At 50.5% G+C, this 25,757-nt stretch overlaps 1 protein-coding gene across 1 annotated transcript in view; it reads left to right on the forward strand.

Moving 5' to 3' along the window:
- The window catches only part of LOC140392927 (putative DBH-like monooxygenase protein 2), a 108,781-nt gene that overhangs the window by 13,030 nt on the left and 69,994 nt on the right, over positions 1-25,757 (forward strand). The window contains exons 4-5 of the mRNA XM_072478708.1: positions 942-1,025; positions 22,198-22,380. Coding sequence (XP_072334809.1) covers positions 942-1,025; positions 22,198-22,380 — 267 coding nt within the window. The remainder of the gene's footprint in view (positions 1-941; positions 1,026-22,197; positions 22,381-25,757) is intronic.

A 25,757-nucleotide genomic window follows, 5' to 3' on the forward strand; every position in this document is an offset into this window, starting at 1 on the left:
CTCGGTACTGACCGTCTGACAGTGCGGCACTCCCTCCCTACTGACTCTCCGACAGTGCGACACTCCTTCAGTACTGACCCTCTGACAGTGCAGCATTCCCTCCCTACTGACCCTCTGACAGTGCGGCACTCCCTCGGTACTGACCCTCAGACAGTGCGGCACTCCCTCGGTACTGACCATCTGACAGTGCCGCACTCCCTCCCTACTGTCCCTCCGACAGTGCGGCACTCCCTCGGTACTGACCCTCCGACAGTGCGGCATTCCCTCAGTACTGACCCTCCGACAGTGCGGCACTCCCTCAGTGCTGATCATCTGGCAGTGCGGCACTCCCTCAGTACTAGCTCTCCAACAGTGCGGCACTCTCTTGGTACTGACTCACCGACAGTGCGGCTCTCCCTCAGTACGGACCCTTGGACAGGGCGGAACTCCCTCGGTACTGACCATCTGACATTGCGGCACTCCCTCTGTACTGACCCTCCAACAGTGCGGCGCTCCCTCAGTACTGACCCTCTGACAGTGCAGCACTCCCTCAGTACTGACCCTCTGACAGTGCAGCTCTCCCTCAGTACTGACCCTCTGACAGTGCGGCACTCCCTCAGTACTGACCCTCTGACAGTGCGACACTCCCTCAGTACTGACCCTCCAGCAGTGTGGCACTCCCTCGGTACTGACCCTCTGACAGTGTGGCACTCCCTCGGTACTGACCCTCTGACAGTGTGGCACTCCCTCAGTACTGACCCTCTGACAGTGCGGCACTCCCTCAGTACTGACCCTCTGGCAGTGCGGCATTCCCTCAGTACTGACCCTATGACAGTGCGGCACTCCCTCAGTACTGACTCTCTGCAGTGTGGCACTCCCTCGGTACTGGGAATCTCAGGGGGTTCTCAATGGGTTTCTTGTGGGTTTAAATCCTAATCAAAATTATTTTTCTTCTCTTGCAGTTCACCATACCCACGCTCCAAACATTCTATAGCTGCCAGATTGGAAAACTACCCGCGTTTGACCAAAAATATCATGTGTACATGGTACGTTCGAATACGGGGAGACGGTGGGAGAGAGGGATATGGGGAGGCGGTGGGAGTGAGGGATATGGGGAGCCGGTGGGAGTGAGGGATACGGGGAGACGGTGGGAGTGAGGGGTACGGGGAGATGGTGGGAGTGAGGGGTACGGGGAGACGGTGGGAGTGAGGGACACAGGGAGGCGGTGGGAGTGAGGGATCCGGGGAGACGGTGGGAGTGAGGGATACGGGGAGACGGTGGGAGTGAGGGATACGGGGAGACGGTGGGAGTGAGGGATACGGGGAGACGGTGGGAGTGAGAGATACGGGTAGACCGTGGGAGTGAGGGATACGGGGAGACGGTGGGAGTGAGGGATACGGGGAGGCGGTGGGAGTGAGGGATACGGGGAGACGGTGGGAGTGAGGGAATCGGGGAGATGGTGGGAATGAGGGATACGGGGAGGGGGTGGGAGTGAGGGATACGGGGAGACGGTGGGAGTGAGGGATACGGGGAGACGGTGGGAGTGAGGGATACGGGGAGACGGTGGGAGTGAGGGATACGGGGAGACGGTGGGAGTGAGGGATACGGGGAGACGGTGGGAGTGAGGGATACGGGGAGACGGTGGGAGTGAGAGATACGGGTAGACGGTGGGAGTGAGAGATACGGGATGATGGTGGGACTGAGGGATAGGGGAGATGGTGGGACTGAGGGATAGGGGAGATGGGACTGAGGGATATCGGGAGATGGTGCGATGGGGGATACTAGGAGATGGTGGGACTGAGGGGTACGGGGAGATGGTGGGACCGAGGGATGTGGGGAGATGGTTGACTGAGGGATATGAGGAGATGGTGGGACTGAGGGATACGGGGGAGTTGGTGGGACTGAGGGATACGGGGAGCTGGTGAGACTGAAGGATACGGGGAGATGGTGAGACTGAGGGATACGGGGAGATGGTGGGACTGAGGATACGGGGAGATGGTGGGGCTGAGGGATACGGGGAGATGGTGGGACTGAGGGATATGGGGAGATGGTTGACTGAGGGATATGGGGAGATGGTGGGTCTGAGGGATACGGGGAGATGGTAGGACTGAGGGATACGGGGAGATGGTGAGACTGAGAGATACGGGGTGATGGTGGGACTGAGGGATACGGGGAGATGGTAGGACTGAGGAATACGGGGGAGATGGTGAGACTGTGGGTTAGGGGAGATAGTGAGACTGAGGGATACGGGGAGATGGTGGGACTGAGGGATACGGGGAGATGGTGAGACTGAGAGATACGGGGAGATGGTGGGACTGAAGGATACGGGGGAGATGGTGGGACTGAGGGATACGGGGAGATGGTGAGACTGAGGAATACGGGGAGATGGTGGGACTGAGGGATACGGGGAGATGGTGAGAATGAGGGAAACGGGGATATGGGGAGACTGAGGGATACGGGGGATATGGTAGGACTGAGGGATACGGGAAGATGGTGGGACTGAGGGATACGGGGAGATGGTGGGACTGAGGGATAGGGGAGATGGTGAGACTGAGGGATATGGCGAGATGGTGGGACTAGGGATACGGGGAGATGGTAGGACTGAGGGATACAGGGAGATGGTGGGACTGAGGGATACGGGGAGATGGTGAGACTGAGCGATAGAGGAGATGGTGGGACTAGGGATACGGGGAGATGGTGGGACTGAGGGATACGGGAGATGGTGAGACTGAGGGATACGGGGAGATGGTCGGACTGAGGGATACGAGGAGATGGTGAGACTGAGGGATACGGGGAGATGGTGAGACTGAGGCACAGGGGAGATGGTAGGACTGAGGGATACGGGGATATGGGGAGACTGAGGGATACGGGGAGATGGTGAGACTGAGGGATACGTGGAGATGGTGAGACTGAGGGATACGGGGAGATGGTGGGACTGAGGGATACGGGGAGATGGTGGGACTGAGGGATACGGGGAGATGGTGGGACTGAGGGATACGGGGAGATGGTGAGACTGAGTGATACGGAGAGATGGTGGGGCTGAGGGATACGGGGAGATGGTGAGTCTGGGGTTAGGGGAGATGGTGGGACTGAGATATGGGTTCCAAGACAAGGAAAATTAGGAGAAAGGGTAAGAGGAAAAATAATTTGCGAAAAGTTACTGATCAAGGTGTTAGGATTCATAACAAAGACATAAAAAACAGCATAAGTGTACTTTACCTGAATGCTCGTAGTATACGAAATAAGGTAAATGAGTTGATGGCGCAAATCATCGTGAATGACTATGATTTAGTGGCCATTATTGAAACATGGTTAAAAGATGGTCACGACTGGGAGTTAAATATCCAAAGGTATCAGACTATACGAAAGGATAGAATGGACGGTAAGGGCGGTGGTGTAGCTTTGTTGTTTAAGGATGGCATCCGGGCAATAGTAAGGGATGATGTTGGTGCTATGGAGGACAAGGTTGAATCAATTTGGATGGAAATCAGGAATAGTAAGGCGAAAAGGTCACTGATAGGAGTAGTCTTTCGGCCACCAAATAGTAACAGGATGGTAGGGCAGGCAATAAGCAAAGAAATAACGGATGCATGTAGAAATGGTACAGCGGTTATCATGGGAGATTTTAATCTGCATGTCGATTGGTTTAACCAGGAAGGTAAAGGCAGCCTTGAGGAGGAGTTTATAGAATGTGTCCGGAATAATTTCCTGGAACAGTATGTAATGGAACCTACAAGGGAACAAGCGGTCCTAGATCTGGTCCTGTGTAATGAGGCAGGATTGATTAATGATCTCATTGTTCGGGATCCTCTTGGAAGGAGCGACCATAATATGGTGGAATTTAAAATACAGTTGGAGGATGACAAGGTAAAATCAAACACTAGTGTTTGGTGCTTAAACAAAGGCGATTACAATGGGATGAGAGAAGAACTAGCTAAGGTAGACTGGGAGCAAAGACTTCATGGTGAAGCAGTTGAGGAACAGTGGAGAACCTTCCGAGCGATCTTTCACAGTGTTCAGAAAAGGTTCATACCGACAAAAATGAAAGACGGTAGAAAGGGGAAAAATCGACCGTGGATATCTAAGGAGGTGAGGGAGAGTATCAAATTGAAGGAAAAAACATACAAAGTGGCAAAAATTAGTGGGAGACTAGAGGTCTGGGAAGTCTTTAGGGGTCAACAGAAAGCTACTAAAAAAGCTGTAAAGAAGAGTAAGGTGGACTATGAAAGTAAACTGGCTCAGAACATAAAAGCAGATAGTAAAAGCTTCTACAAATATATAAGACAAAAAAGAGTGGCTAAGGTAAATATTGGTCCTTTGGAAGATGAGAAGGGAGATTTAATAATAGGAGACGGGGAAATGGCTGAGGATCTGAACAGGTTTTTTTGGGTCAGTCTTCACAGTGGAAGACACAAATAACATGCCAGTGACTGATGGAAATAAAGATATGATAGGTGAGGACCTTAAGATGATTGTAATCACGAAGGAGGCAGTATTGGGCAAGCTCATGGGGCTAAAGGTAGACAAGTCTCCTGGCCCTGATGGGATGCATCCCAGAGTGTTAAAAGAGATGGCTAGGGATATTGTAAACGCACTAGTGATAATTTATCAAAATTCACTAGACTCTGGGGTGGTCCCAGAGGATTGGAAAGTAGCAAACGTGACACCACTGTTTAAAAAAGGAGGTCGGCAGAAAGCGGGTAATTATAGGCCGGTAAGTTTAACTTCGGTTGAAGGGAAAATGCTGGAATCTATCATTAAGGAGGAAATAGCGGGGCACCTGGAGGGAAATTGTCCCATTGGGCAGACGCAGCATGGGTTCACAAAGGGTAGGTCGTGTCTGACTAATTTGGTAGAATTTTTTGAGGATGTTACCAGTGCAGTAGATAACGAGGAGCCAATAGATGTGGTATATCTGGATTTCCAGAAAGCTTTTGACAAGGTGCCACACAAAAGGTTGCTGCATAAACTAAAGATGCATGGCATTGAGGGTAAAGTGGTAGCATGGGTAGAGGATTGGTTAACTAACAGAAAGCAGAGAGTGAGGATAAATGGGTGTTTCTCTGGTTGGCAACCTGTAACTAGTGGGGTCCCTCAAGGATCAGTGTTGGGCCCGCAGTTGTTCACAATTTACATAGACGATTTGGAGTTGGGGACCAAGTGCAATGTGTCAAAGTTTGCAGACGACACTAAGATGAGTGGTAAAGCAAAACGTGCAGAGGATACCGGGAGTCTGCAGAGGGATTTGGATAGGTTAGGTGAATGGGCTAGGGTCTGGCAGATGGAATTCAATGTTGCCAAGTGTGAGGCTATCCATTTTGGGAGGAATAACAGCAGAATGGATTATTATTTAAACGGTAAGATGTTAAAACATGCTGCTGTGCAGAGGGACCTGGGTGTGCTGGTGCACGAGTCGCAAAAAGTTGGTGTGCAGGTGCAACAGGTGATTAAGAATGCTAATTGAGATTTGTCTTTCGTTGCTAGAGGGATGGAGTTCAAGACTAGTGAGGTTTTACTGCAATTGTATAGGGTGTTGGTGAGGCCGCATCTGGAGTATTGTGTTCAGTTTTCATAGATTATCATAGAATTTACAGTGCAGAAGGAGGCCATTCAGCCCATCGAGTCTGCACCGGCTCTTGGAAAGAACACCCTACCCAAGGTCAACACCTCCACCCTATCCCCATAACCCAGTAACCCCACTCAACACTAAGGGCAATTTTGGACACTAAGGGCAATTTATCATGGCCAATCCACCTAACCTGCACATCTTTGGACTGTGGGAGGAAACCGGAGCACCCGGAGGAATCCCACGCACACACGGGGAGGATGTGCAGACTCCGCTCAGGCAGTGAACCAAGCCGGAATCGAACCTGGAACCCTGGAGCTGTGAAGCAATTGTGCTATCCACAATGCTACCATGCTGCCCCCATTGCCCCCGTGCCCCCGTGCTGCCTCCGATCCACAATGCTACCGTTTTGGTCTCCTTACCTGAGAAAGGACATATTGGCACTGGAGGGAGTGCAGAGGAGATTCACTAGGTTGATCCCAGAGTTGAGGGGATTAGATTATGACGAGAGGTTGAGTAGACTGGGACTGTACTCATTGGAGTTTAGAAGGATGCGGGGGGATCTTATTGAAACATATAAAATTATGAAGGGAATAGATAGGATAGATGTGGGCAGGTTGTTTCCACTGGCGGGTGAAAGCAGAACTAGGGGGCATAGCCTCAAAATAAGGGGAAGTAGATTTAGGACGGAGTGTAGGAGGAACTTCTTCACCCAAAGGATTGTGAATCTCTGGAATTCCTTGGCCAGTGAAGCAGTTGAGGCTCCTTCTTTAAACGTTTTTAAGAAAAAGATAGATACCTTTCTAAAGAATAAAAGGATTCGGGGATATGGTGTACGGGCCGGAGAGTGGAGCTGAGTCCACAAAGATCAGCCATGATTTCATTAAATGGCGGAGCAGGCTCGAGGGGCCAGATGGCCTACTCCTGCTCCTAGTTCTTATGTTCTTATGATACGGGGAGTTGGTGAGACTGAGGGATACGGGGAGATGGTGAGACTGAGGGATACGGGGAGTTGGTGAGACTGAGGGATACGGGGAGATGGTGAGACTGAGGGATATGGGGAGATGGTGAGACTGAGGGATACAGGGAGATGGTGGGACTGAGGGATACAGGGAGATGGTGGGACTGAGGGATACGGGCAGACGGTGAGACTGAGGGATACGGAGAGACGGTGGGAGAGAGGGATACGGGGAGATGGTGAGACTGAGGAATATGGCGAGATGGTGGGACTAGGGATACGGGGAGATGGTGAGACTGAGGGATACGAGGAGATGGTGGGACTGAGGGATACGAGGAGATGGTGGGACTGAGGGATACAGGGAGATGGTGAGACTGAGTGATATGGGAGATGGTGGGGCTGAGGGATATGGGGAGATGGTGAGACTGGGGGTTAGGGGAGATGGTGAGACTGAGGGATACGGGGAGATGGTGGGACTGAGGGATACGGGGAGATGGTGAGACTGAGGGATACGGGGAGATGGTGGGACTGAGGGATACGGGGAGATTGTGGGACTGAGGGATACGGGGAGGTGGTGGGACTGAGGGATACAGGGAGATGGTGGGACTGAGGGATAAGGGAGATGGTGAGACTGAGGGATACGGGGTGATGGTGGGACTGAGGGATACGGGGAGATGGTGAGACTGAGGGATACAGGGAGATGGTGGGACTGAGGGATACAGGGAGATGGTGGGGCTGAGGGATACGGGCAGATGGTGAGACTGAGGGATACGGAGAGACGGTGGGAGAGAGAGATACGGGGAGATGGTGAGACTGAGGAATATGGCGAGATGGTGGGACTAGGGATACGGGGAGATGGTGAGACTGAGGGATACGGTGAGATGGTGGGGCTGAGGGATACGAGGAGATGGTGGGACTGAGGGATACGAGGAGATGGTGGGACTGAGGGATACGGGGAGATGGTGAGACTGGGGGATACGGGGAGATGGTGAGCCTGAGGGATATGGGGAGATGGTGAGACTGAGGGATACGGGGAGATGGTGAGCCTGAGGGATACGGGGAGATGGTGAGCCTGAGGGATATGGGGAGATGGTGAGACTGAGGGATATGGGGAGATGGTGAGCCTGAGGGAAATGGGGAGATGGTGGGACTGAGGGATACGGGGAGATGGTGGGACTGAGGGATACGGGGAGATTGTGGGACTGAGGGATACGGGGAGGTGGTGGGACTGAGGGATACAGGGAGATGGTGGGACTGAGGGATAAGGGAGATGGTGAGACTGAGGGATACGGGGTGATGGTGGGACTGAGGGATACGGGGAGATGGTGAGACTGAGGGATACAGGGAGATGGTGGGACTGAGGGATACAGGGAGATGGTGGGGCTGAGGGATACGGGCAGATGGTGAGACTGAGGGATACGGAGAGACGGTGGGAGAGAGAGATACGGGGAGATGGTGAGACTGAGGAATATGGCGAGATGGTGGGACTAGGGATACGGGGAGATGGTGAGACTGAGGGATACGGTGAGATGGTGGGGCTGAGGGATACGAGGAGATGGTGGGACTGAGGGATACGAGGAGATGGTGGGACTGAGGGATACGGGGAGATGGTGAGACTGGGGGATACGGGGAGATGGTGAGCCTGAGGGATATGGGGAGATGGTGAGACTGAGGGATACGGGGAGATGGTGAGCCTGAGGGATACGGGGAGATGGTGAGCCTGAGGGATATGGGGAGATGGTGAGACTGAGGGATATGGGGAGATGGTGAGCCTGAGGGAAATGGGGAGATGGTGGGACTGAGGGATACGGGGAGATGGTGAGACTGAGGGATACGGGGAGATGGTGGGACTGAGGGATATGGGGAGATGGTGGGACTGAGGGATACGGGAAGATGGTGGGACTGAGGGATACGGGGAGATGGTGGGACTGAGGGATACGGGGAGATGGTGAGACTGAGGGATACGAGGAGATGGTGGGACTGAGGGATACGAGGAGATGGTGGGACTGAGGGATACGGGGAGATGGTGAGACTGGGGGATACGGGGAGATGGTGAGCCTGAGGGATATGGGGAGATGGTGAGACTGAGGGATATGGGGAGATGGTGGGACTGAGGATACGGGGAGATGGTGAGACTGAGGGATACGGGGAGATGGTGAAGCTGAGGGATATGGGGAGATGGTGAGACTGAGGGATACGGGGAGATGGTGAGACTGAGGGATACGGGGAGATGGTGGGACTGAGGGATACGGGCAGACGGTGAGACTGAGGGATACGGAGAGACGGTGGCACTGAGGGATACAGGGAGATGGTGGGGCTGAGAGATATGGGCAGATGGTGAGACTGAGGGATGGGAAATGGTGTGACTGAGGGATACGGGGAGATGGTAAGACTAAGGAATACGGCAAGATAGTGGGACTAGGGTTACGGAGAGATGGTGAGACTGAGGGATATGGGGAGATGGTACGACTGAGGGATACGAAGAGATGGTGGGACTGAGAGATACGGGGAGATGGTGGGACTGAGGGATACGGGGAGATGGTGAGACTGAGTGATACGGGGAGATGGTGGGGCTGAGGGATACGGGGAGATGGTGAGACTGGGGGTTAGGGGAGATGGTGAGACTGAGGGATACGGGGAGACGGTGAGACTAAGGGATATGGGGAGATGGTGGATCTCCCACTGAGCTAATCCTGTGTGCGTAGTCTCCTACTGTGAGCATGGTGGGGGCTCGTGCTGCTCTAGCCATTTTCCACACACATTTATTTGCAGGATCGAAAGAAAGGTTGTGTGAGCTCATAAAATCTATTCCCAAGATGTGTTCTGCTTCCTCGGGTAAATCTACCAAAACAACTGAGTGTTTAGTTTTAATGTTACCGATCTGGATATCCACAGGGACTGTAATGTGTCCCTCCTGGAAGTGTCCTGTAAAGCCACTAAGAGTGATGGTGTCTGTAGTGGGCCATATATCTCGCTGGTACATCGTGGAGGAGTTTAACATGATTCGGGACCCTCCTGTGTCCCAAAGGAACTATACTGGGTGTCCCCGGACTGTGCCTGCAACTACCGGTCTTCCGGACTTGTCCCAAAGTGTGTTGCAGACCCAAGTTGGGGAGTCCAAACACCGTCAATTAGTGCCATTTATGGCCAAATTATTTGCACAGGCGCTAACGCTGTGGATAGGTCTGGCATTGTTCCTAGGTGGTGCGTTTGTGGGCTGATTCCATTGCTGTTTCGTGGGGGCTTGGTATTCTTGTGCGTAATGTCCCTTCTGTCCGCAATTGTAGCATCCTGTGCTTTAGGGTGCTGCGTGTTACTTCTACCTCCATTTACCCATGCGGAGTCTTGGTGTGTCCTTATTGGATTCATGTTGGCGTCTACTCTCTCCTGCTCTGTCGTTTTCTGTAGGGATTGTTCCCAAGCTCTAGATAATCTCTTCAGTACCCACACTTCATTGTGTGCCGGGTTTGAGGGGTCGTAATTCACACATGCCTTTTGTCCTGCCTCCGTGGCGTGGGAGACTAGAATACGGGTCCATTTGGCCGTATTGTCTGCAGACAAATGGGCGCGTGTTAAATCACCGAATACTGCGGTGAAGTGGATCCAGAGGCGTCCAGCAAATGCTGTTGGATGCTCTCCCTTTTTCTGTCTGCACCGGTTGAGTCCTTCTACTGAATCTCCTCTATTGTAGCCAATTGCATCTAGAATGGCTGTTTTCATATCTTGGAGGCTACCTCCTCCTACATTTTGTGGGTCGGGAAGGGCTGAACTAACAGACGGGTCAAGGCTCATTACAATGAGCTTTACCTCTTCCTGCTCATCCAGACCGTACATAACGGTCTGTTGCCTAACTCGCTCAAAGAAGTGGTGTGCGTCTGATGTGGGGTGAAAAGTTTCTCTTTAATCGCGGGCATCCCTTAACTGGGTGATGGTTAGTGGGGTGGTGTCCACAAAATCGGGTTGGTCTTCTGTTGTTACTCTACGCTGCGTGGTGATGGGATTCATAGGGTTGGGTGCTGCCTGTGCAGTCAGTGGTGCGGGTGCTTTCCTTTTCGGGGCCTGGGGGGCTCTATTTTGACTTTCTGTTTTGTTTACATATCGATGGGCCATTTCATTAAGTTCCTGCCAATCGGGGCCATCTTCCTGATCTAGCTGTGGGCCAAAGGTAGCTCTGAACCATTCAGATCCCTCCGGGAGACCAACAATTCTCACGTTCTGCCGGCGGGAACTATTCTTTAGATCCTCCACCTTCTCCTGGAGCCTTTTCTGTTGGTCTTTCAGCATCCCCACCTCCAACTCCACTGCAGCTTGGTGTTCCTCCTGCTCAGTCTGTGCCTTCTCCACTTTCTGGATCGCCTGATCCTGAGCATCCAGTCTAAGTTCCAGCCGCGCACTCGATTCCTTAATCGGGTCCAAGCATTCCTGTTTCTGCTTGGCGAAGCCCTCCTGTATGAACTGTATTAGCTGCTCCGTTGACCGCTGGGTCGACAAGCCAGGACCCCGGTCATCCGCCATGCTTTCTCCCGCTGCAGCCTCAGCCCAAGCCTTCTCTGTTCGCCTATTTCTTCCTTTGCGAGCACTCCTGGTCCGCCTCTCCATGCACTGAAGTAGGATTCCTCTTCACAATTGCATCCACCATCAATTTTACAAATGAAATCCGACAAATAATCGGGGGGAAAGGTCCAAAGGTCCGACCCGAGCGGGAGCACCCAAATGTGCGACCTACTCCTTCATAGCCGCCACCGAAAGTCCCGTGAGGGATATGGTTAGGCAGTGGGAATGAGGCATAAGGGGAGTCTGTGGGAATGAGGCACAAGGTGAAACAGTGGGAGTGAGGGAAACGGGGAGACGGTGGAAATTAGGGACATGGGGAGACAGTGGAGAGTGAGGGATATAAGGATATTGTGGGAGTGATAGATGTGGGGAGATGTTGGCGAGTAAGGGATATGGTTAGGAGTTGGGAGTGAGGTATTTGGGGAATCAGTGGGAGTGAGAGAGATATGCAAATGAGACATTCTTCCAGCGGAGCGGGCAGAGAGGGGAGCGATTTTTGGAGGGGAGAGCTGGAAGGTAAGCTGAGTTTTTGATTTTTTTAACTTACTTTTTCGGAGCTTTTCTTTTTGTCAGAGCAGCAGGAAACCGGACGTCGGCCGTGGGGAGACCTGGGAAGGTTTGTATTACCCAATAAATTTGAACGGTGTGGAAACCCGAGACACTACACGTGTAGTGTCTCCCACCCTCCCTCCTCCTCTAACCTAAAAAAAAAGACTCAGTGCTGTGAGCAGGTAAGCTATTTACTTTTTGTTTCTTTTTTACTGGGAGACTAAGTAGAGGTGATGGCAGCTAGGGCAGTGGAATGTTCCTCCTGCAGAATGTTCGAGGTAAGGGAGACCACCAGCTCTTTGAAAGAGCACCCTACCCAAGCCCACATCTCCACCCTATCCCCATAACCCAGTAACCCCACCCAACACTAAGGGCAATTTTGGACACTAAGGGCAATTTATCACGGCCAATCCACATAACCTTCACATCTTTGGACTGTTGGAGGAAACCAGGGCACCCGGAGGAAACCCACGCACACACGGGGAGAACGTGCAGACTCTGCACAGATAGTTACTCAAGCCGGGAATCAAACCTGGGACCCTGGAGCTGTGAAGCAATTGTGCTAACCACCATGCTACCGTGCTGCCCGTGTTCATAGATCTTTGAAAGTTGCCACTCAAGTGACTAGAGCTGTGAAGAAGGCCTATGGTGTGCCAGCGTTCATTAACAGAGGCATTGAATTTAAGAGCCGTGAGGTGATCATGCAGCTGTACAAAACCTTGGTACGGCCACATTTGGAGTACTGTAAGCAGTTCTGGTCGCCTCATTCTAGGAAGGATGTGGAAGCTTTGGAAAAGGTGCAAAGGAGATTTACCAGGATGTTGCCTGGAATGGAGAGTAGGTCTTACGAGGAAAGGTTGAGGGTGCTAGGCCTTTTCTCATTAGAACGGAGAAGGATGAGGGGCGACTTGATAGAGGTTTATAAGATGATCAGGGGAATAGATAGAGTAGACAGTCAGATACTTTTTCCCCGGGTGAAACAAACCATTACAAGGGGACATAAATTGAAGGTGAATGGTGGAATATATAGGGGGGATGTCAGAGGTAGGTTCTTTACCCAGAGAGTAGTGGGGGCATGGAATGCACTGCCTGTGGAAGTAGTTGAGTCGGAAACATTAGGGACCTCCAAGCGGCTATTGGATAGGTACATGGATTACGGTAGAATGATGGGGTGTAGATTGATTTGTTCTTAATCTAGGACAAAAGTTTGGCACAACATCGTGGGCCGAAGGGCCTGTTCTGTGCTGTATTTTCTATGTTCTATGTTCCAAGGGGAGTCTGTCATATGTACAAATGCAATTATGCTTTACCCAACATGATATGCCTGATAATTTTAAACGTGTTCCTTATGCACAGCTTATTGGATATTCACAATGACATTGTCCCATTAGTCTTCTAAACTTTGACTGGCTACTCGATATCATTTTAACTTTCGGAAGACCGGTTTTCTTGCTGGTCTTCTCTGCGTCACCAACTTTTTCATTTTTCCAATGTGATGCTTCCTTTTCTTTCTTCGAGGCTTTCTTGCCTGTCGGCGACATTGCCGATGCCTTCTTCTTCAGTGTCGCGGGTGCTACCCGGTCGACCCACTGTATCCTCAACTCTCCTTTCCTTCCCCTTCCTTCTCATGGGAGGGAGCCTCTGACTGCGTTTTCTTTTCTTTTTGACTTTAGTGGCACCCGTCATGCCGCCGGACTCCGCCATGGGACTAGTTGCTTGTAGTGCTTTTGTCATAGTCACTTGCTTTTGGATCGTCTGCTGTGCCGGCTGACTCTGGCCCTTCTACCACAACAGCTGATTTCGGAGTCTTAACTGGATCGAAGAGCTTTGGTTGCTCCATGGTTAATTCTGCACGCCGAGTTGCATGCCCATCACCTGGTGAAACGTCCAGTGTCAGCATACTTCTGGATGATTGTGCGGCTGCAGTAAAGTCTGCAACTTGAGGGGCAATCTGCAAACCCTCGCACTCCGGCGTCTGGGCTGGATCAATATCCCCAACATTGGGCGTTGCTTCTTCGTTTTGTGTTTGAGCTGCAATTGGTGGCTCATCCTCACTTGATATGATGATATATGGCTCGCCTTTTGCTGAAGAGCCAATTAATGACTCATCCTCATCCGGTGTGATGATATATGCTTTGTCCTTCGTTGTAGAACTGCATGCAGATGCATCCATCCAATTTGGTGGAGTGGCCGCTGTCATGATATTCAAACACACACATCATGATAGACAGACCAACAGACAAATTAGCACACATAACACGACAGCCAATCACAGACAAGGACAGAGACAGTATAAGACAAGAAACACAACACCTGGTGGCCAGTCCATCTAGAGACCAGGACAAGGACAGGACCTGATTAACAACACACTCAGGGAGTCACCACGTGCAGAGTATCAAGACAAATCTGTAAATAGCAAGTTGGAAGAAAACAACGTTGGTTCATCTGAACCTCAGAGCACCCAACACCACATGGTACCAAGTGAGTGGATCGATACCTGCCGGCAAATCTGCCATCCTGAGCCATGGACATCAACAACAAACCGCAGCAGTTGCAAGTCGCTGGGAACCTGGGCACCAACTAGAAGCTCTTCAAGCAGCGATTTGAACTGTACATGCGAGCCAACGAAAAACAGGGTGCCTCGGACAAAACAAAGATTGCCATGCTCCTCACTACCGCAGGTCAGCACGCCATCGATGTACACAACTCCTTGGTGTTCGCGGAAGGCGAGAACCAATCCAAATATGACACGGTCCTCCTCAAGCTCGACCAGCACTTCAACGTTGAGGTAAATGAAAGCTTTGAGAGGTATATCTTTCAGCAACGCCTGCAAGGTAAGGATGAGCTCTTTCAGTCCTTCCTGACGCACCTCCGCATACTCGCGCAGTCCTGCGGTTACGGCACCACCTCAGAGTCCATGATCCGGGACCAGATCGTTTTTGGCGTTGCCTCCAGTGGCCTACGCCAGCAGCTTCTAAAAATTAAAGGCCTGACCTTAGCATCTGCGGTGGAAGCCTGTGTCCTCCATGAAAATGCGACCAGCCGCTTTGCCCAATTTCAGGCGACCGAATCGGCACGGAGGGGGTCCCTAGCGATCGAATCAGCAAGCCAGGCCACCCACGAGGCGGAACGCATCCAGGCAATCGAGTACCTCCCGGCCCGCGGCCCGGACGAGGGCGGCCGTTTTGCGCGCTTTTCGAGGTCTCCCGCGCTTGTGCGCGCCAAAACCAACGGCAACATCGAGGGACGCACTGCGCAGGTGCGCCCGATGCAAGACCGAACTGTGCATGCGCAGTGGCGTAACGAACGCCGTGACGTCATGACGTGCGGCAACTGTGGAGCTGTACATTTAAAAGGGCAATGTCCTTCAAAAAAACGACAATGCCTACGCTGTGGCAAGATGGGCCACTACGCTGCCTACTGTCGAGCGGTTCAACCGATGGATCCTACACATCTCCGACAATCTCGCAGACACGTCAGGACCATCCAGCCCACACATCAGGACATCCAATCCAACGACACAGATGACCAAGATGCCTTCCGGGTTGCGGTCATTGGTGTGAACCATGTCAACACCATCAATCCGGCCGATGAATGGAGTGCCACCCTGACGGTCAACCGATCGCAGATCACTTTCCGCCTGGACATTGGCGCATCCGCCAACCTCATAGCGTATTCAGCATTCCATGCCATGAAGGTCAAACCACCTATCCAGCCATCCCGGTGCAAGATGGTCGACTACAACGGGAACGTTATCCCGGCCATGGGATCCTGCCAGCTCCAGGTGACACACAAAACGCACACGGCCACACTCCCGTTTGAAATAGTTGGTTCATCGAAGGACTCCCTGCTGGGCGCACAGGCATGTAAGGCTCTCCACCTTGTACAGCGAATTCAGTCTCTCTCTCCAGACGACACATCTGACTTCCCGGATGCTGAGTTCAACGCAAATCTACAATCGCTCCTCGCTCACAACCAGGAGGCATTTGAAGGCATGGGAACACTGCCATACACATACAAAATTCGCCTCAAACCGGACGCCATCCCGGTCGTTCATGCACCTCGTAGGGTTCCTGCGCCACTTAAAGACCGCCTCAAGCTGCAGCTGCAGGATCTCCAGGACCAAGGAGTCCTATCCAGGGTCACGGAGCCCACGCCATGGGTCAGCTCCATGGTGTGTGTCAAGAAGCCCTCTGGCGAGCTCCGCATCTGTATAGACCCTAAAGACCTAAATAATAACAGTATGCGGGAACATTATCCCATACCTAAACGAGAGGAAATCACCACTGAGATGGCCCAAGCCAAGATATTCACCAAACTGGATGCTTCTAAAGGATTTTGGCAGATCCAACTGGCCCCCTCCAGCCGAAAGCTATGCACCTTTAACACCCCTTTCGGCAGATTCTGCTATAACCGGATGCCATTTGGCATCATCTCGGCATCCGAGGTCTTCCACAGAATCTCGGAGCAGATGATGGAAGGCATCGAAGGGTTGCGCGTATATGTGGACGATGTCATCATCTGGTCCACCACACCGCAGGAGCACATACATCGTCTCCAACGCGTTTTTGCCCGCATACGGGAAAATGGCCTGCACCTCAACCGAGCCAAGTGTGCTTTTAGCCAGACCGAATTGAAGTTCCTGGGGGACCACATCTCCCGGTCAGGGGTCCGTCCGGATGCAGACAAGGTGAGCGCCATCACAGCCATGCCGCGGCCGGCCGACAAGAAGGCTGTACTACGATTCCTGGGCATGGTCAACTTCCTCGGGAAATTCATTCCCAACCTTGCCTCCCACACAACGGCTCTGCGCCATCTCGTAAAAAAATCCACAGAGTTCCAGTGGCAACACACACACCAGCTGGAATGGGAGAAGCTCAAACACAAACTTGCCACGGCACCAGTGTTGGCGTTCTTCGACACGTCTCGTCCCACCAAAATCTCAACTGATGCCAGCCAATCCGGCATTGGAGCAGTGCTCCTGCAGAGGGATGACACGTCGTCATGGGCCCCGGTTGCCTATGCATCACGGGCTATGACCCCCACAGAGCAGCGCTACGTGCAAATCGAAAAAGAATGCCTGGGCTTGCTAACTGGTTTGGACAAGTTCCACGATTATGTATATGGTCTTCCACGATTCACGGTCGAAACTGACCACCACCCCCTGGTCAACATAATAAACAAGGACCTGAACGACATGACCCCTCGCCTCCAGCGCATCCTACTTAAACTCAGGAGGTATGATTTCCAACTGATCTACACTCCAGGGAAGGACCTCATCGTGGCGGATGCCCTATCCCGAGCAGTGAGTACATCACCAGATGCGGAGGGGTTCGTATGTCAAGTCGAGGCACAAGTGGCCTTGACAGCGGCAAATCTGCCGGCTAACGACTCCAGTCTGGCCCGCATACGCAGAGAGACAGCGGCCGACCCCCTTTTACAGCGAGTGATGTGCCACATGACGGAAGGTTGGCTCAAAGGGCAGTGCCCGCAGTTCTATAATGTACGGGACGACCTAGCTAGACAGGATCGTCATTCCGCACAGTATGCGCCAGCTGGTTCTCAATCAAATACACAAAGGCCACTTGGGGGTCGAGAAGTGCAGACGGAGGGCTCGAGTGGCAGTATACTGGCCGGGCATCAGTGACGATATTGCCAACATGGTGATCAACTGCACAACCTGCCAAAGGTTTCAGCCGGCGCAACCTCCTGAGACGCTTCTGCCCCATGAGCTGGTGACGTCCCCCTGGGCGAAGGTGGGTGTCGACCTATTTCACGCGCTTGGCATGGACTATGTTGTCATCATGGACTACTTCTCCAATTACCCAGTCATACGCCTGCATGATCTGACGTTGTCTGCGGTCATCAGGGCCTGCAAAGACACCTTTGCTCGCCACGGCATTCCGATGACTGTCATGTCGGACAATGGGCCCTGTTTTGCCAGCCATGAATGGTCGTCCTTTGCCGCCTCATATGGCTTCACACACGTGACGTCCAGCCCTCTGCATCCCCAGTCCAATGGAAAGGTGGAGAAGGGCATTCACATTGCCAAGCGGCTCCTCTGCAAGGCTGCTGCTGCCGGATCGGACTTTCACCTCGCCCTGCTGGCCTATCGCTCGGCCCCGCTAGCCACGGGTCTCTCGCCAGCACAGCTGCTGATGGGTCGCACCCTCAGAACAACTGTGCCTTCCATCCTGGCACCAACAACAGACCATGCTCCGGTACTGCATAAGATGCAACTGCAGCGCGATCGCCAGAAGAGTTCGTACGACACAAGGGCAACTGATCTTCCCCCCCCCGGCCCCTGGAGACAATGTCCGCATTCATCTACCAGATGGTGGCTGGTCAGTACCTGCCGAAGTTTTCCGACGTGTGGCTCCCCGCTCATTCCTAGTACGCATGCCGGATGAATCCGTGCGTAGGCGCAATCGCCGAGCCCTTCGCCTCCTTCCACGCTCGCAACGGGACCCTACACAGACGCCGGGTCCTCCACTGGTTCCTGATAGTGACTTCGTGGAGCTGCCATATACCATGCCCCTTCCATCGCCACCCGTGGCCAGGCTCGCACCTCAGCCGGTGGTTCTCGACCCACCCTTGAGGCGGTCAACCCGAATTTGTCGCACACCTACTAGACTGGACTTATGAGACTGTTCACACGTCAAATTTTAGTAACTACTGTATTGTAACATGTCACTGTTTTATCATTCCAGATCTCGTTTGACCGGACCACACTTCAAAGTTTTTTTCTTGTTTTGTTATGGTACAATCTCATTAGCATGACACACCCGACATCGCCCCATGTATATAGTTACGACACATATCTTTGAAGAGATAACAAATAGGTTAGACCAAGGAGAGCCAATGGATGTTATCTATCTTGACTTCCAAAAGGCCTTCGATAAGGTGCCTCACGGGAGACTGCTGAGTAAAATAAGGGCCCATGGTATTCGAGGCAAGGTACTAACATGGATTGACGATTGGCTGTCAGGCAGAAGGCAGAGAGTTGGGATAAAAGGTTCTTTTTCGGAATGGCAACCGGTGACGAGTGGTGTCCCGCAGGGTTCAGTGTTGGGGCCACAGCTGTTCTCTTTATATATTAACGATCTAGATGACGGGACTGAGGGCATTCTGGCTAAGTTTGCCGATGATACGAAGATAGGTGGAGGGGCAGGTAGTATGGAGGAGGTGGGGAGGCTTCAGAAAGATTTAGACAGTTTAGGAGAGTGGTCCAAGAAATGGCTGATGAAATTCAACGTGGGCAAGTGCGAGGTCTTGCACTTTGGAAAAAAGAATAGAGGCGTGGACTATTTTCTAAACGGTGACAAAATTCATAATGCTGAAGTGCAAAGGGACTTGGGCGTCCTAGTCCAGGATTCTCTAAAGGTAAACTTGCAGGTTGAGTCCGTAATTAAGAAAGCAAATGCAATGTTGTCATTCATCTCAAGAGGCTTGGAATATAAAAGCAGGGATGTACTTCTGAAGCTTTATAAAGCATTAGTTAGGCCCCATTTAGAATACTGTGAGCAATTTTGGGCCCCACACCTCAGGAAGGGCATACTGGCACTGGAGCGGGTCCAGCGGAGATTCACACGGATGATCCCAGGAATGGTAGGCCTAACATACGATGAACGTCTGAGGATCCTGGGATTATATTCATTGGAGTTTAGGGGGTTGAGGGGAGATCTAATAGAAACTTACAAGATAATGAATGGCTTAGATAGGGTGGATGTAGGGAAGTTGTTTCCATTAGCAGGGGAGACTAGGACCCGGGGGCACAGCCTTAGAATAAAAGGGAGTCACTTTAGAACAGAGATGAGGAGAAATTTCTTCACCCAGAGAGTGGTGGGTCTGTGGAATTCATTGCCACAGAGGGCGGTGGAGGCCGGGACGTTGAGTGTCTTTAAGACAGAAGTTGATAAATTCTTGATTTCTCGAGGAATTAAGGGCTATGGAGAGAGAGCGGGTAAATGGAGTTGAAATCAGCCATGATTGAATGGTGGAGTGGACTCGATGGGCCGAATGGCCTTACTTCCACTCCTATGTCTTATGGTCTTATGTACATGCTGTAAATATCATGCACACACACTTTTAGCTGCACTCAGGACACATTCATATTTATAACCACGTAGGCACATAATCTTGTAAAAAAGGGGGGATGTCATGATATTCAAACACACACATCATGATAGACAGACCAACAGACAAATTAGCACACATAACACGACAGCCAATCACAGACAAGGTCAGAGACAGTATAAGACAAGAAACACGACACCTGTGGCCAGTCCATCTAGAGACCAGGACAAGGACAGGACCTGATTAACAACACACTCAGGGAGTCACCACGTGCAGAGTATCAAGACAAATCTGTAAATAACAAGTTGGAATAAAACTGCGTTGTACCAATTGCAACCGTGTTGGTTCATCTGTACCTCAGAGCACCCAACACCACAGCCGCGAGTATTGGGAGGTCCGCTGCAGGAACCAGTTTGTGTGCAGGAGATGATTCACCATATGCCTCTGGAGCCAGTTTATCTAGGACGGGGATTATTTCTTCAGTTATCAGTCTGTTTGCAGTTGAGTTGCTGTCATCTGATGTGTCTGCTACTGTAATCTCACTTTCAGCCTCTGCATACGCCATCTTAGAGTTTTCACACTCATCGATGTCCTGTGCAGACTGGGTGTCCCTTGTGATCACCTCGTCACTCCCGCCAAACCATCTGAATAGCGTTTCATATCGTCCCCTTCTGGCTCACCATCTGAGTCTTCACTTTCCTCATCAAAATCATGGTCGTCGCAATTATCGTCGTCGTAATGATCATCATCGTAGTCAGCATCATCATAATCATCATCATCTGCAATAGCATCTTCCATGAAGTATAACACTGCTCATGGAATTATGTGTCCATTTAAGAAGTGACCAATTTCCTAGTCAGCAGTAAGTTTTGCCGCAGAACCTTTATCCAACCCTCCGTGCTACAGAACTTCAGGAGGACTGCAGAAGTTGAAGAAAGAGTTATTTGGTACAGTTTTCCTTACTGTTTTACCAGTGCCCTGACCCTTATGCTTCTGCTTCATTTGAATGGTTTTCAGTGTGACGTTGTTTTCCTTTCTTCTTGTCGATCTGGCACCCTGTGCAATCCATGATTTGTGGTTTGTCAAAGAATAAAACGTCTAACTAGTCAGGCCACAACATGCCTTTTGTGACTACCTCATTTGTGAAATACTCATTCAGCTCGAACTTAAACTCCAGAGTGAAGCTCATTGGCTGTCCAGGCTCTGAACATTTTACATTTACACCTTGTCGATGCTTCAGGATATGCCCTTCATGTTCCTGCATCATACCACTGAGCAAATCCTCATTTTTGAAGACTGTTAACCAGACCTCTGGAATCCTCTTTGGCTCTTCCATCTCTTATTGATTATAGATAGAATTTACAGTGCAGAAGGAGGCCATTCGGCCCATTGAGCCTGCACCGGCTCTTGGAAAGAGCACCCTACCCAAGTCCACACCTCCACCCTATCCCCATAACCTAGCAACCCCAAAGGGCAATTTTTGGACACTAAGGGCAATTTTGCATGGCCAATCCACTTAACCTGCACATCTTTGGACTGTGGGAGGAAACCGGAGCACCCGGAGGAAACCCACGCACACACGGGGAGAATGTGCAGACTCCGCACAGACAGTGACCCAAGCCAGGAATCGAACTTGGGACCCTGGAGCTGTGAAGCAATTGTGCTATCCACTATACTACCATGCTGCCCACTTCATCTTGTTTATCTTCCTCCACTGTAATCTTCGCTTGTATCTCATCAGATAAGTGCGCCATTATATCTTGTTGCGAGTCACAATGACCTTCTGTCGCCTTGCTGTCTGGAATGTACAACCACTCAACTAGGTTCAGGGTCTCACATGTGTTCACTCCCATGATAGACTCGCGCTCCATGTCCACAATGGAAAATGGTTTTATGTGACTTGTGTACCCGTCCTTCGAGTTCACATGTCCCCAGCGTCTCAATTTCATGGCCATTGTAGTCTTTCAGTAGTCTGGTTTGTTTGAGGGCTTTCGGTTTAACTCGCAACCTGTTCAAATCGGACAAACTAAGAAGATTGACCTTTGCTCCTGTGTCGAGTTTGCATTTGAACATTGTGGCATTCAGCATCACTGGAATGGTCCATTTGTCTTCAATGATATCAGCATCACCAACACTACTGCCGTAACTGGTCAGTAAGACTTCTTCACTCTGCATTTTCAGAGTCATCGTGTCCTTAGTCAAAATCAGGTCAATGAAAAATAGGTCTTCAATGGACATCTCATCAATCACAAATGATTTTGAGATGGTTGGAGTGAGCGATACGGGGAATGAGGGATATGGGGAGATGGCGGAATGTGACGAATATCGGGAGATAGGGGGTATGAGGAGACAGTTGGAAGTGAAGGATACAGGGAGAGGGTGGGTATGACGGATATGGGGAGATGATGGGGAGTAAAGGCCATGGGGGAGGACTTTGCAGGTTTGATGGGCCCTGCGGGCTTGACGTTATATGTCATATTTCCTGACTCATTGCTTCCTGTTTTCCCATGTGCAGGTGGAGCCAATCATTCCGGAGGCAAGCGCTGCTTATGTCCATCACATCCTGCTTCATCTTTGCCCATCATCCTATACGGATCAGCACATTGCGATGACTCAGTACTGTTACCCAGCATCTGTACAAGCCTACGTCTTCATGAATTGTGTTGAGGTTCTGACTGGCTGGGCTGTGGGGGGTCAGGTAAGACCGCCGAGCTCGTCCGCGAACAGATATTCCACCACTCAGAGCAAAGAACAGTCTGTGTGCTCACCTACAACCATCATCTCAGCAGTGGCACTCACAGCGCTACCTCAGATTCCGAGTGAAAGAGGGTGAGTGGCTCCTCAGAAATTGAGGGCTCACTGCCTAGGTTCCTACCCCAAGTCCCTCACTCTAAAGTCTCTCCTTCCCTACTGAGTGCTGGCTGGGTTAGCATTAGGGTTAGGGGTAAGAGGCAGGTATTTGGTGGCTGGTATTCGGGCCTAGGGTTTGAGTTGGAGTTACATTGACGGTCAGGGGTTAATCTTTAGGGTTAGGGTTAATGTTCAGGTGAGGGATAATGTTTAGGTTTAGGGTTACGGGTTAATGTTCAGGTAAGGGATAATGTTTAGGTTTAGGGTTAGGGGTTAATGTTCAGGTGAGGGATAATGTTTAGGTTTAGGGTTAGGGGTTAATGTTCAGGTGAGGGATAATGTTTAGGTTTAGTGTTAGGGTTAATGTTCAGGTGAGGGATAATGTTTAGGTTTAGGGTTAGGGGTTAATGTTCAGGTGAGGGATAATGTTTAGGTTTAGGGTTAGGGGTTAATGTTCAGGTGAGGGATAATGTTTAGGTTTAGGGTTAGGGTTAATGTTCAGGTGAGGGATAATGTTTAGGTTTAGGGTTAGGGGTTAATGTTCAGGTGAGGGATAATGTTTAGGTTTAGGGTTAGGGTTAATGTTCAGGTGAGGGATAATGTTTAGGTTTAGGGTTAGGGGTTAATGTTCAGGTGAGGGATAATGTTTAGGTTTAGGGTTAGGGTTAATGTTCAGGTGAGGGATAATGTTTAGGTTTAGGGTTAGGGTTAATGTTCAGGTGAGGGATAATGTTTAGGTTTAGGGTTAGGTGTTAATGTTCAGGTGAGGGATAATGTTTAGGTTTAGGGTTAGGGATTAATGTCATGTTTAGGATCAGGGTTTGGGTTATGGTTCGGAATAAAAGCTCAGGAGAGGAATTTTGGTTCAGGCCGCTTCAGTTTAGGGTTAGTGTTAGCGATTTGTTTCGTGTTAGGGTTAAAGTTACAATTAGGGTTATTGTTTGGGTTAGGAGGACAAGGTTAGGGTTAAGGTTGGCATTTGGGTTAGGGATAGGGGGACAGGGTAGGGTTAGACCTCAGTTAGGATTAGGTGGATACGCTTAGGAATAGATTTACGGTGATGATTAGGGTTTGCAATTTTAGGCTTAAGATTAAACTCAGGTTTAGGAGGATAGATTTAAGGTTTGGGATGGGGTTAGCGTTAAGGTTAGGGTTAGGGTGCTGGGTTACTCCTTAGGGTGAGGGTTAAGGGTTGATGTTAGTGTGAGGGGTAATGTTTAGGTTAGTGTTAGGGGTTAATGTCGCGGTTAGGATCAGGAATAAGGTTAGGGCTAGGGTTAGGCTTAGGTTGACAGTTAGGATTAGGGTTAGGGTTAGAGTTAGGGTTAGGTTTAGGGTTAGGCATATGGTTAGGTTCAAACTTAGAGTTATGGTTAAGTTTAAGAGCCTTAGGGTTAGCGTTAGGGTTAGGTTGAGAGTTAGGATTTGGGTTAGGGTTAGATTGAGTATAAGGATTAGGGTTAGGGTTCGATTGAGTGTAAGGATTAGGATTAGTGTAAATGTGAGGATTAGGGCTAGAGTTAGATTAAGTGTGAGGGTTAGTGTTTGCATGGGTTTCGCCCCCATAACCCAAAGATGTGCAGGGTAGGTGGATTGGCCACACTAAATTACCCCTTAATTGGAAAAAATTAATTGGGTATTCTAAATTTATTTATTTTAAAGTGTGAGGGTTAGGGTTAGGGTTAGATTGAGTGCAAGGATTAGGGTTAGGGTAGGGTTAGATTTAGTGTGAGGGTTGGGGTTAGATTTACTGTAAGGATTAGGGGACATTAAGTGTGAGGGTTAGGGTTAGATTGAGTGTGAGGATTAGTGTTAGGGTTAGGGTTAGATTTAGAGTAAGGATTAGGGTTGGATTGAGTGTGAGGGTTAGGGTTTGGATTAGATTTAGTGTTAGGATAAGGTTCGGGTTAGGTTAGGGTTAGATATAGTGTAAGGATTAGGGTTAGGGTTAGATTGAGTGTGAGGGTTAGGGTTCGACTGAGTTTGAGGATTAGGGTTAGGGTTAGATTGAGTGTGAGGGTTAGGGTTAGATTGAGTGTGAGGGTTAGGATTAGGGTTAGGGTTAGGGTTAGGATTCTGGGTTAGGGTTAGGATTAGGGTTAGGGTTAGATTGAGTGTGAGGATTAGGGTTAGGGTTAGGGTTAGATTGAGTGTGAGGATTAGGGTTAGATTGAGGGTTAGGGTTAGGGTTAGGGTTAGATTGAGTGTGAGGATGAGGGTTAGATTGAGTGTGACGTTTAGCGTAAAGTGGAATCTAAGGATTAGGGTTAAGGGAGAATGTTGGATTAAGTTTATGGTCAAGGTTAGGTTGAGTGTAAGGATTTGTTTTTGGGTTAGGGTTAGGGTTAAGAGGATATATTGGGTTAAGATTATGGTTAAGGTTAGTTTGAGTGTAAGAAAATGTGTTGGGGTTAGTGTTAGGGTTAAGGGAATATGTTGGGTTAGGGTTAGGATTAGGGTTAGGGTTAGGGTTAGGATTAAGAGGATATATTGGGTTAAGATTATGGTTAAGGTTAATTTGAGTGTAAGGATTTGTGTTGGGTTAGAGTTAAGGGAATATGTTGGGTTAAGATAATGGTTACGGTAAGGTTGGGTTCTGGAGTGGACTCGATGGGCCGAATGGCCTTACTTCCACTCCTATGTCTTATGGGGTTAGGGTTAGGGTTAAGGAGACTTCCGGGTGCGGCTATGCAGAGCTAGGTCGCATGTTTGGTATCTCCCGCTTGGAACGGACTTTTGGGCTCTTTTGCAGGGCCCCCACAGCATTTGTTTGACATTTCCTGGTGTGGGAAGAAGACTGCAACATTCCCCCGACAGTGTCCCCCAGGAATGGTATGTCTCTTGGTTACCAGACCCGGCAGAAACAGTAAAAGATTTAACTGCAGGATAAACAGAGCCTCTTCCAGCATGCAGGCGGGGGAAGGGCAAGCTTAAAGCTGCAAGCTGACTTGAGGGCCTTCATTAAAGGTGAATTCTAGCAGCAGAGGGAACAACTGTGAAAAGATCTACCAAGGCCACTGAAGAAGCGGGGACGAGGCTTCCGGTGGCGGCCATGGAGGAGTAGGTCGCGCATTCGGCAGCTCCCGTCTGGAATGGACTCTCAGACCTTTTTCAGGAGTTTCCACAGACGTTTTGGGGCAGATTGGTGAAGCGAACACTGCCAAAAGGATTCCCTCTTGAGACTTCCGGTTGCGGCTATGCGGAGCTAAGTCGCATGTTCGGCGG

This window comes from Scyliorhinus torazame, chromosome 16 (genome assembly GCF_047496885.1).
Source record: "Scyliorhinus torazame isolate Kashiwa2021f chromosome 16, sScyTor2.1, whole genome shotgun sequence".
Taxonomy (NCBI): domain Eukaryota; kingdom Metazoa; phylum Chordata; class Chondrichthyes; order Carcharhiniformes; family Scyliorhinidae; genus Scyliorhinus; species Scyliorhinus torazame.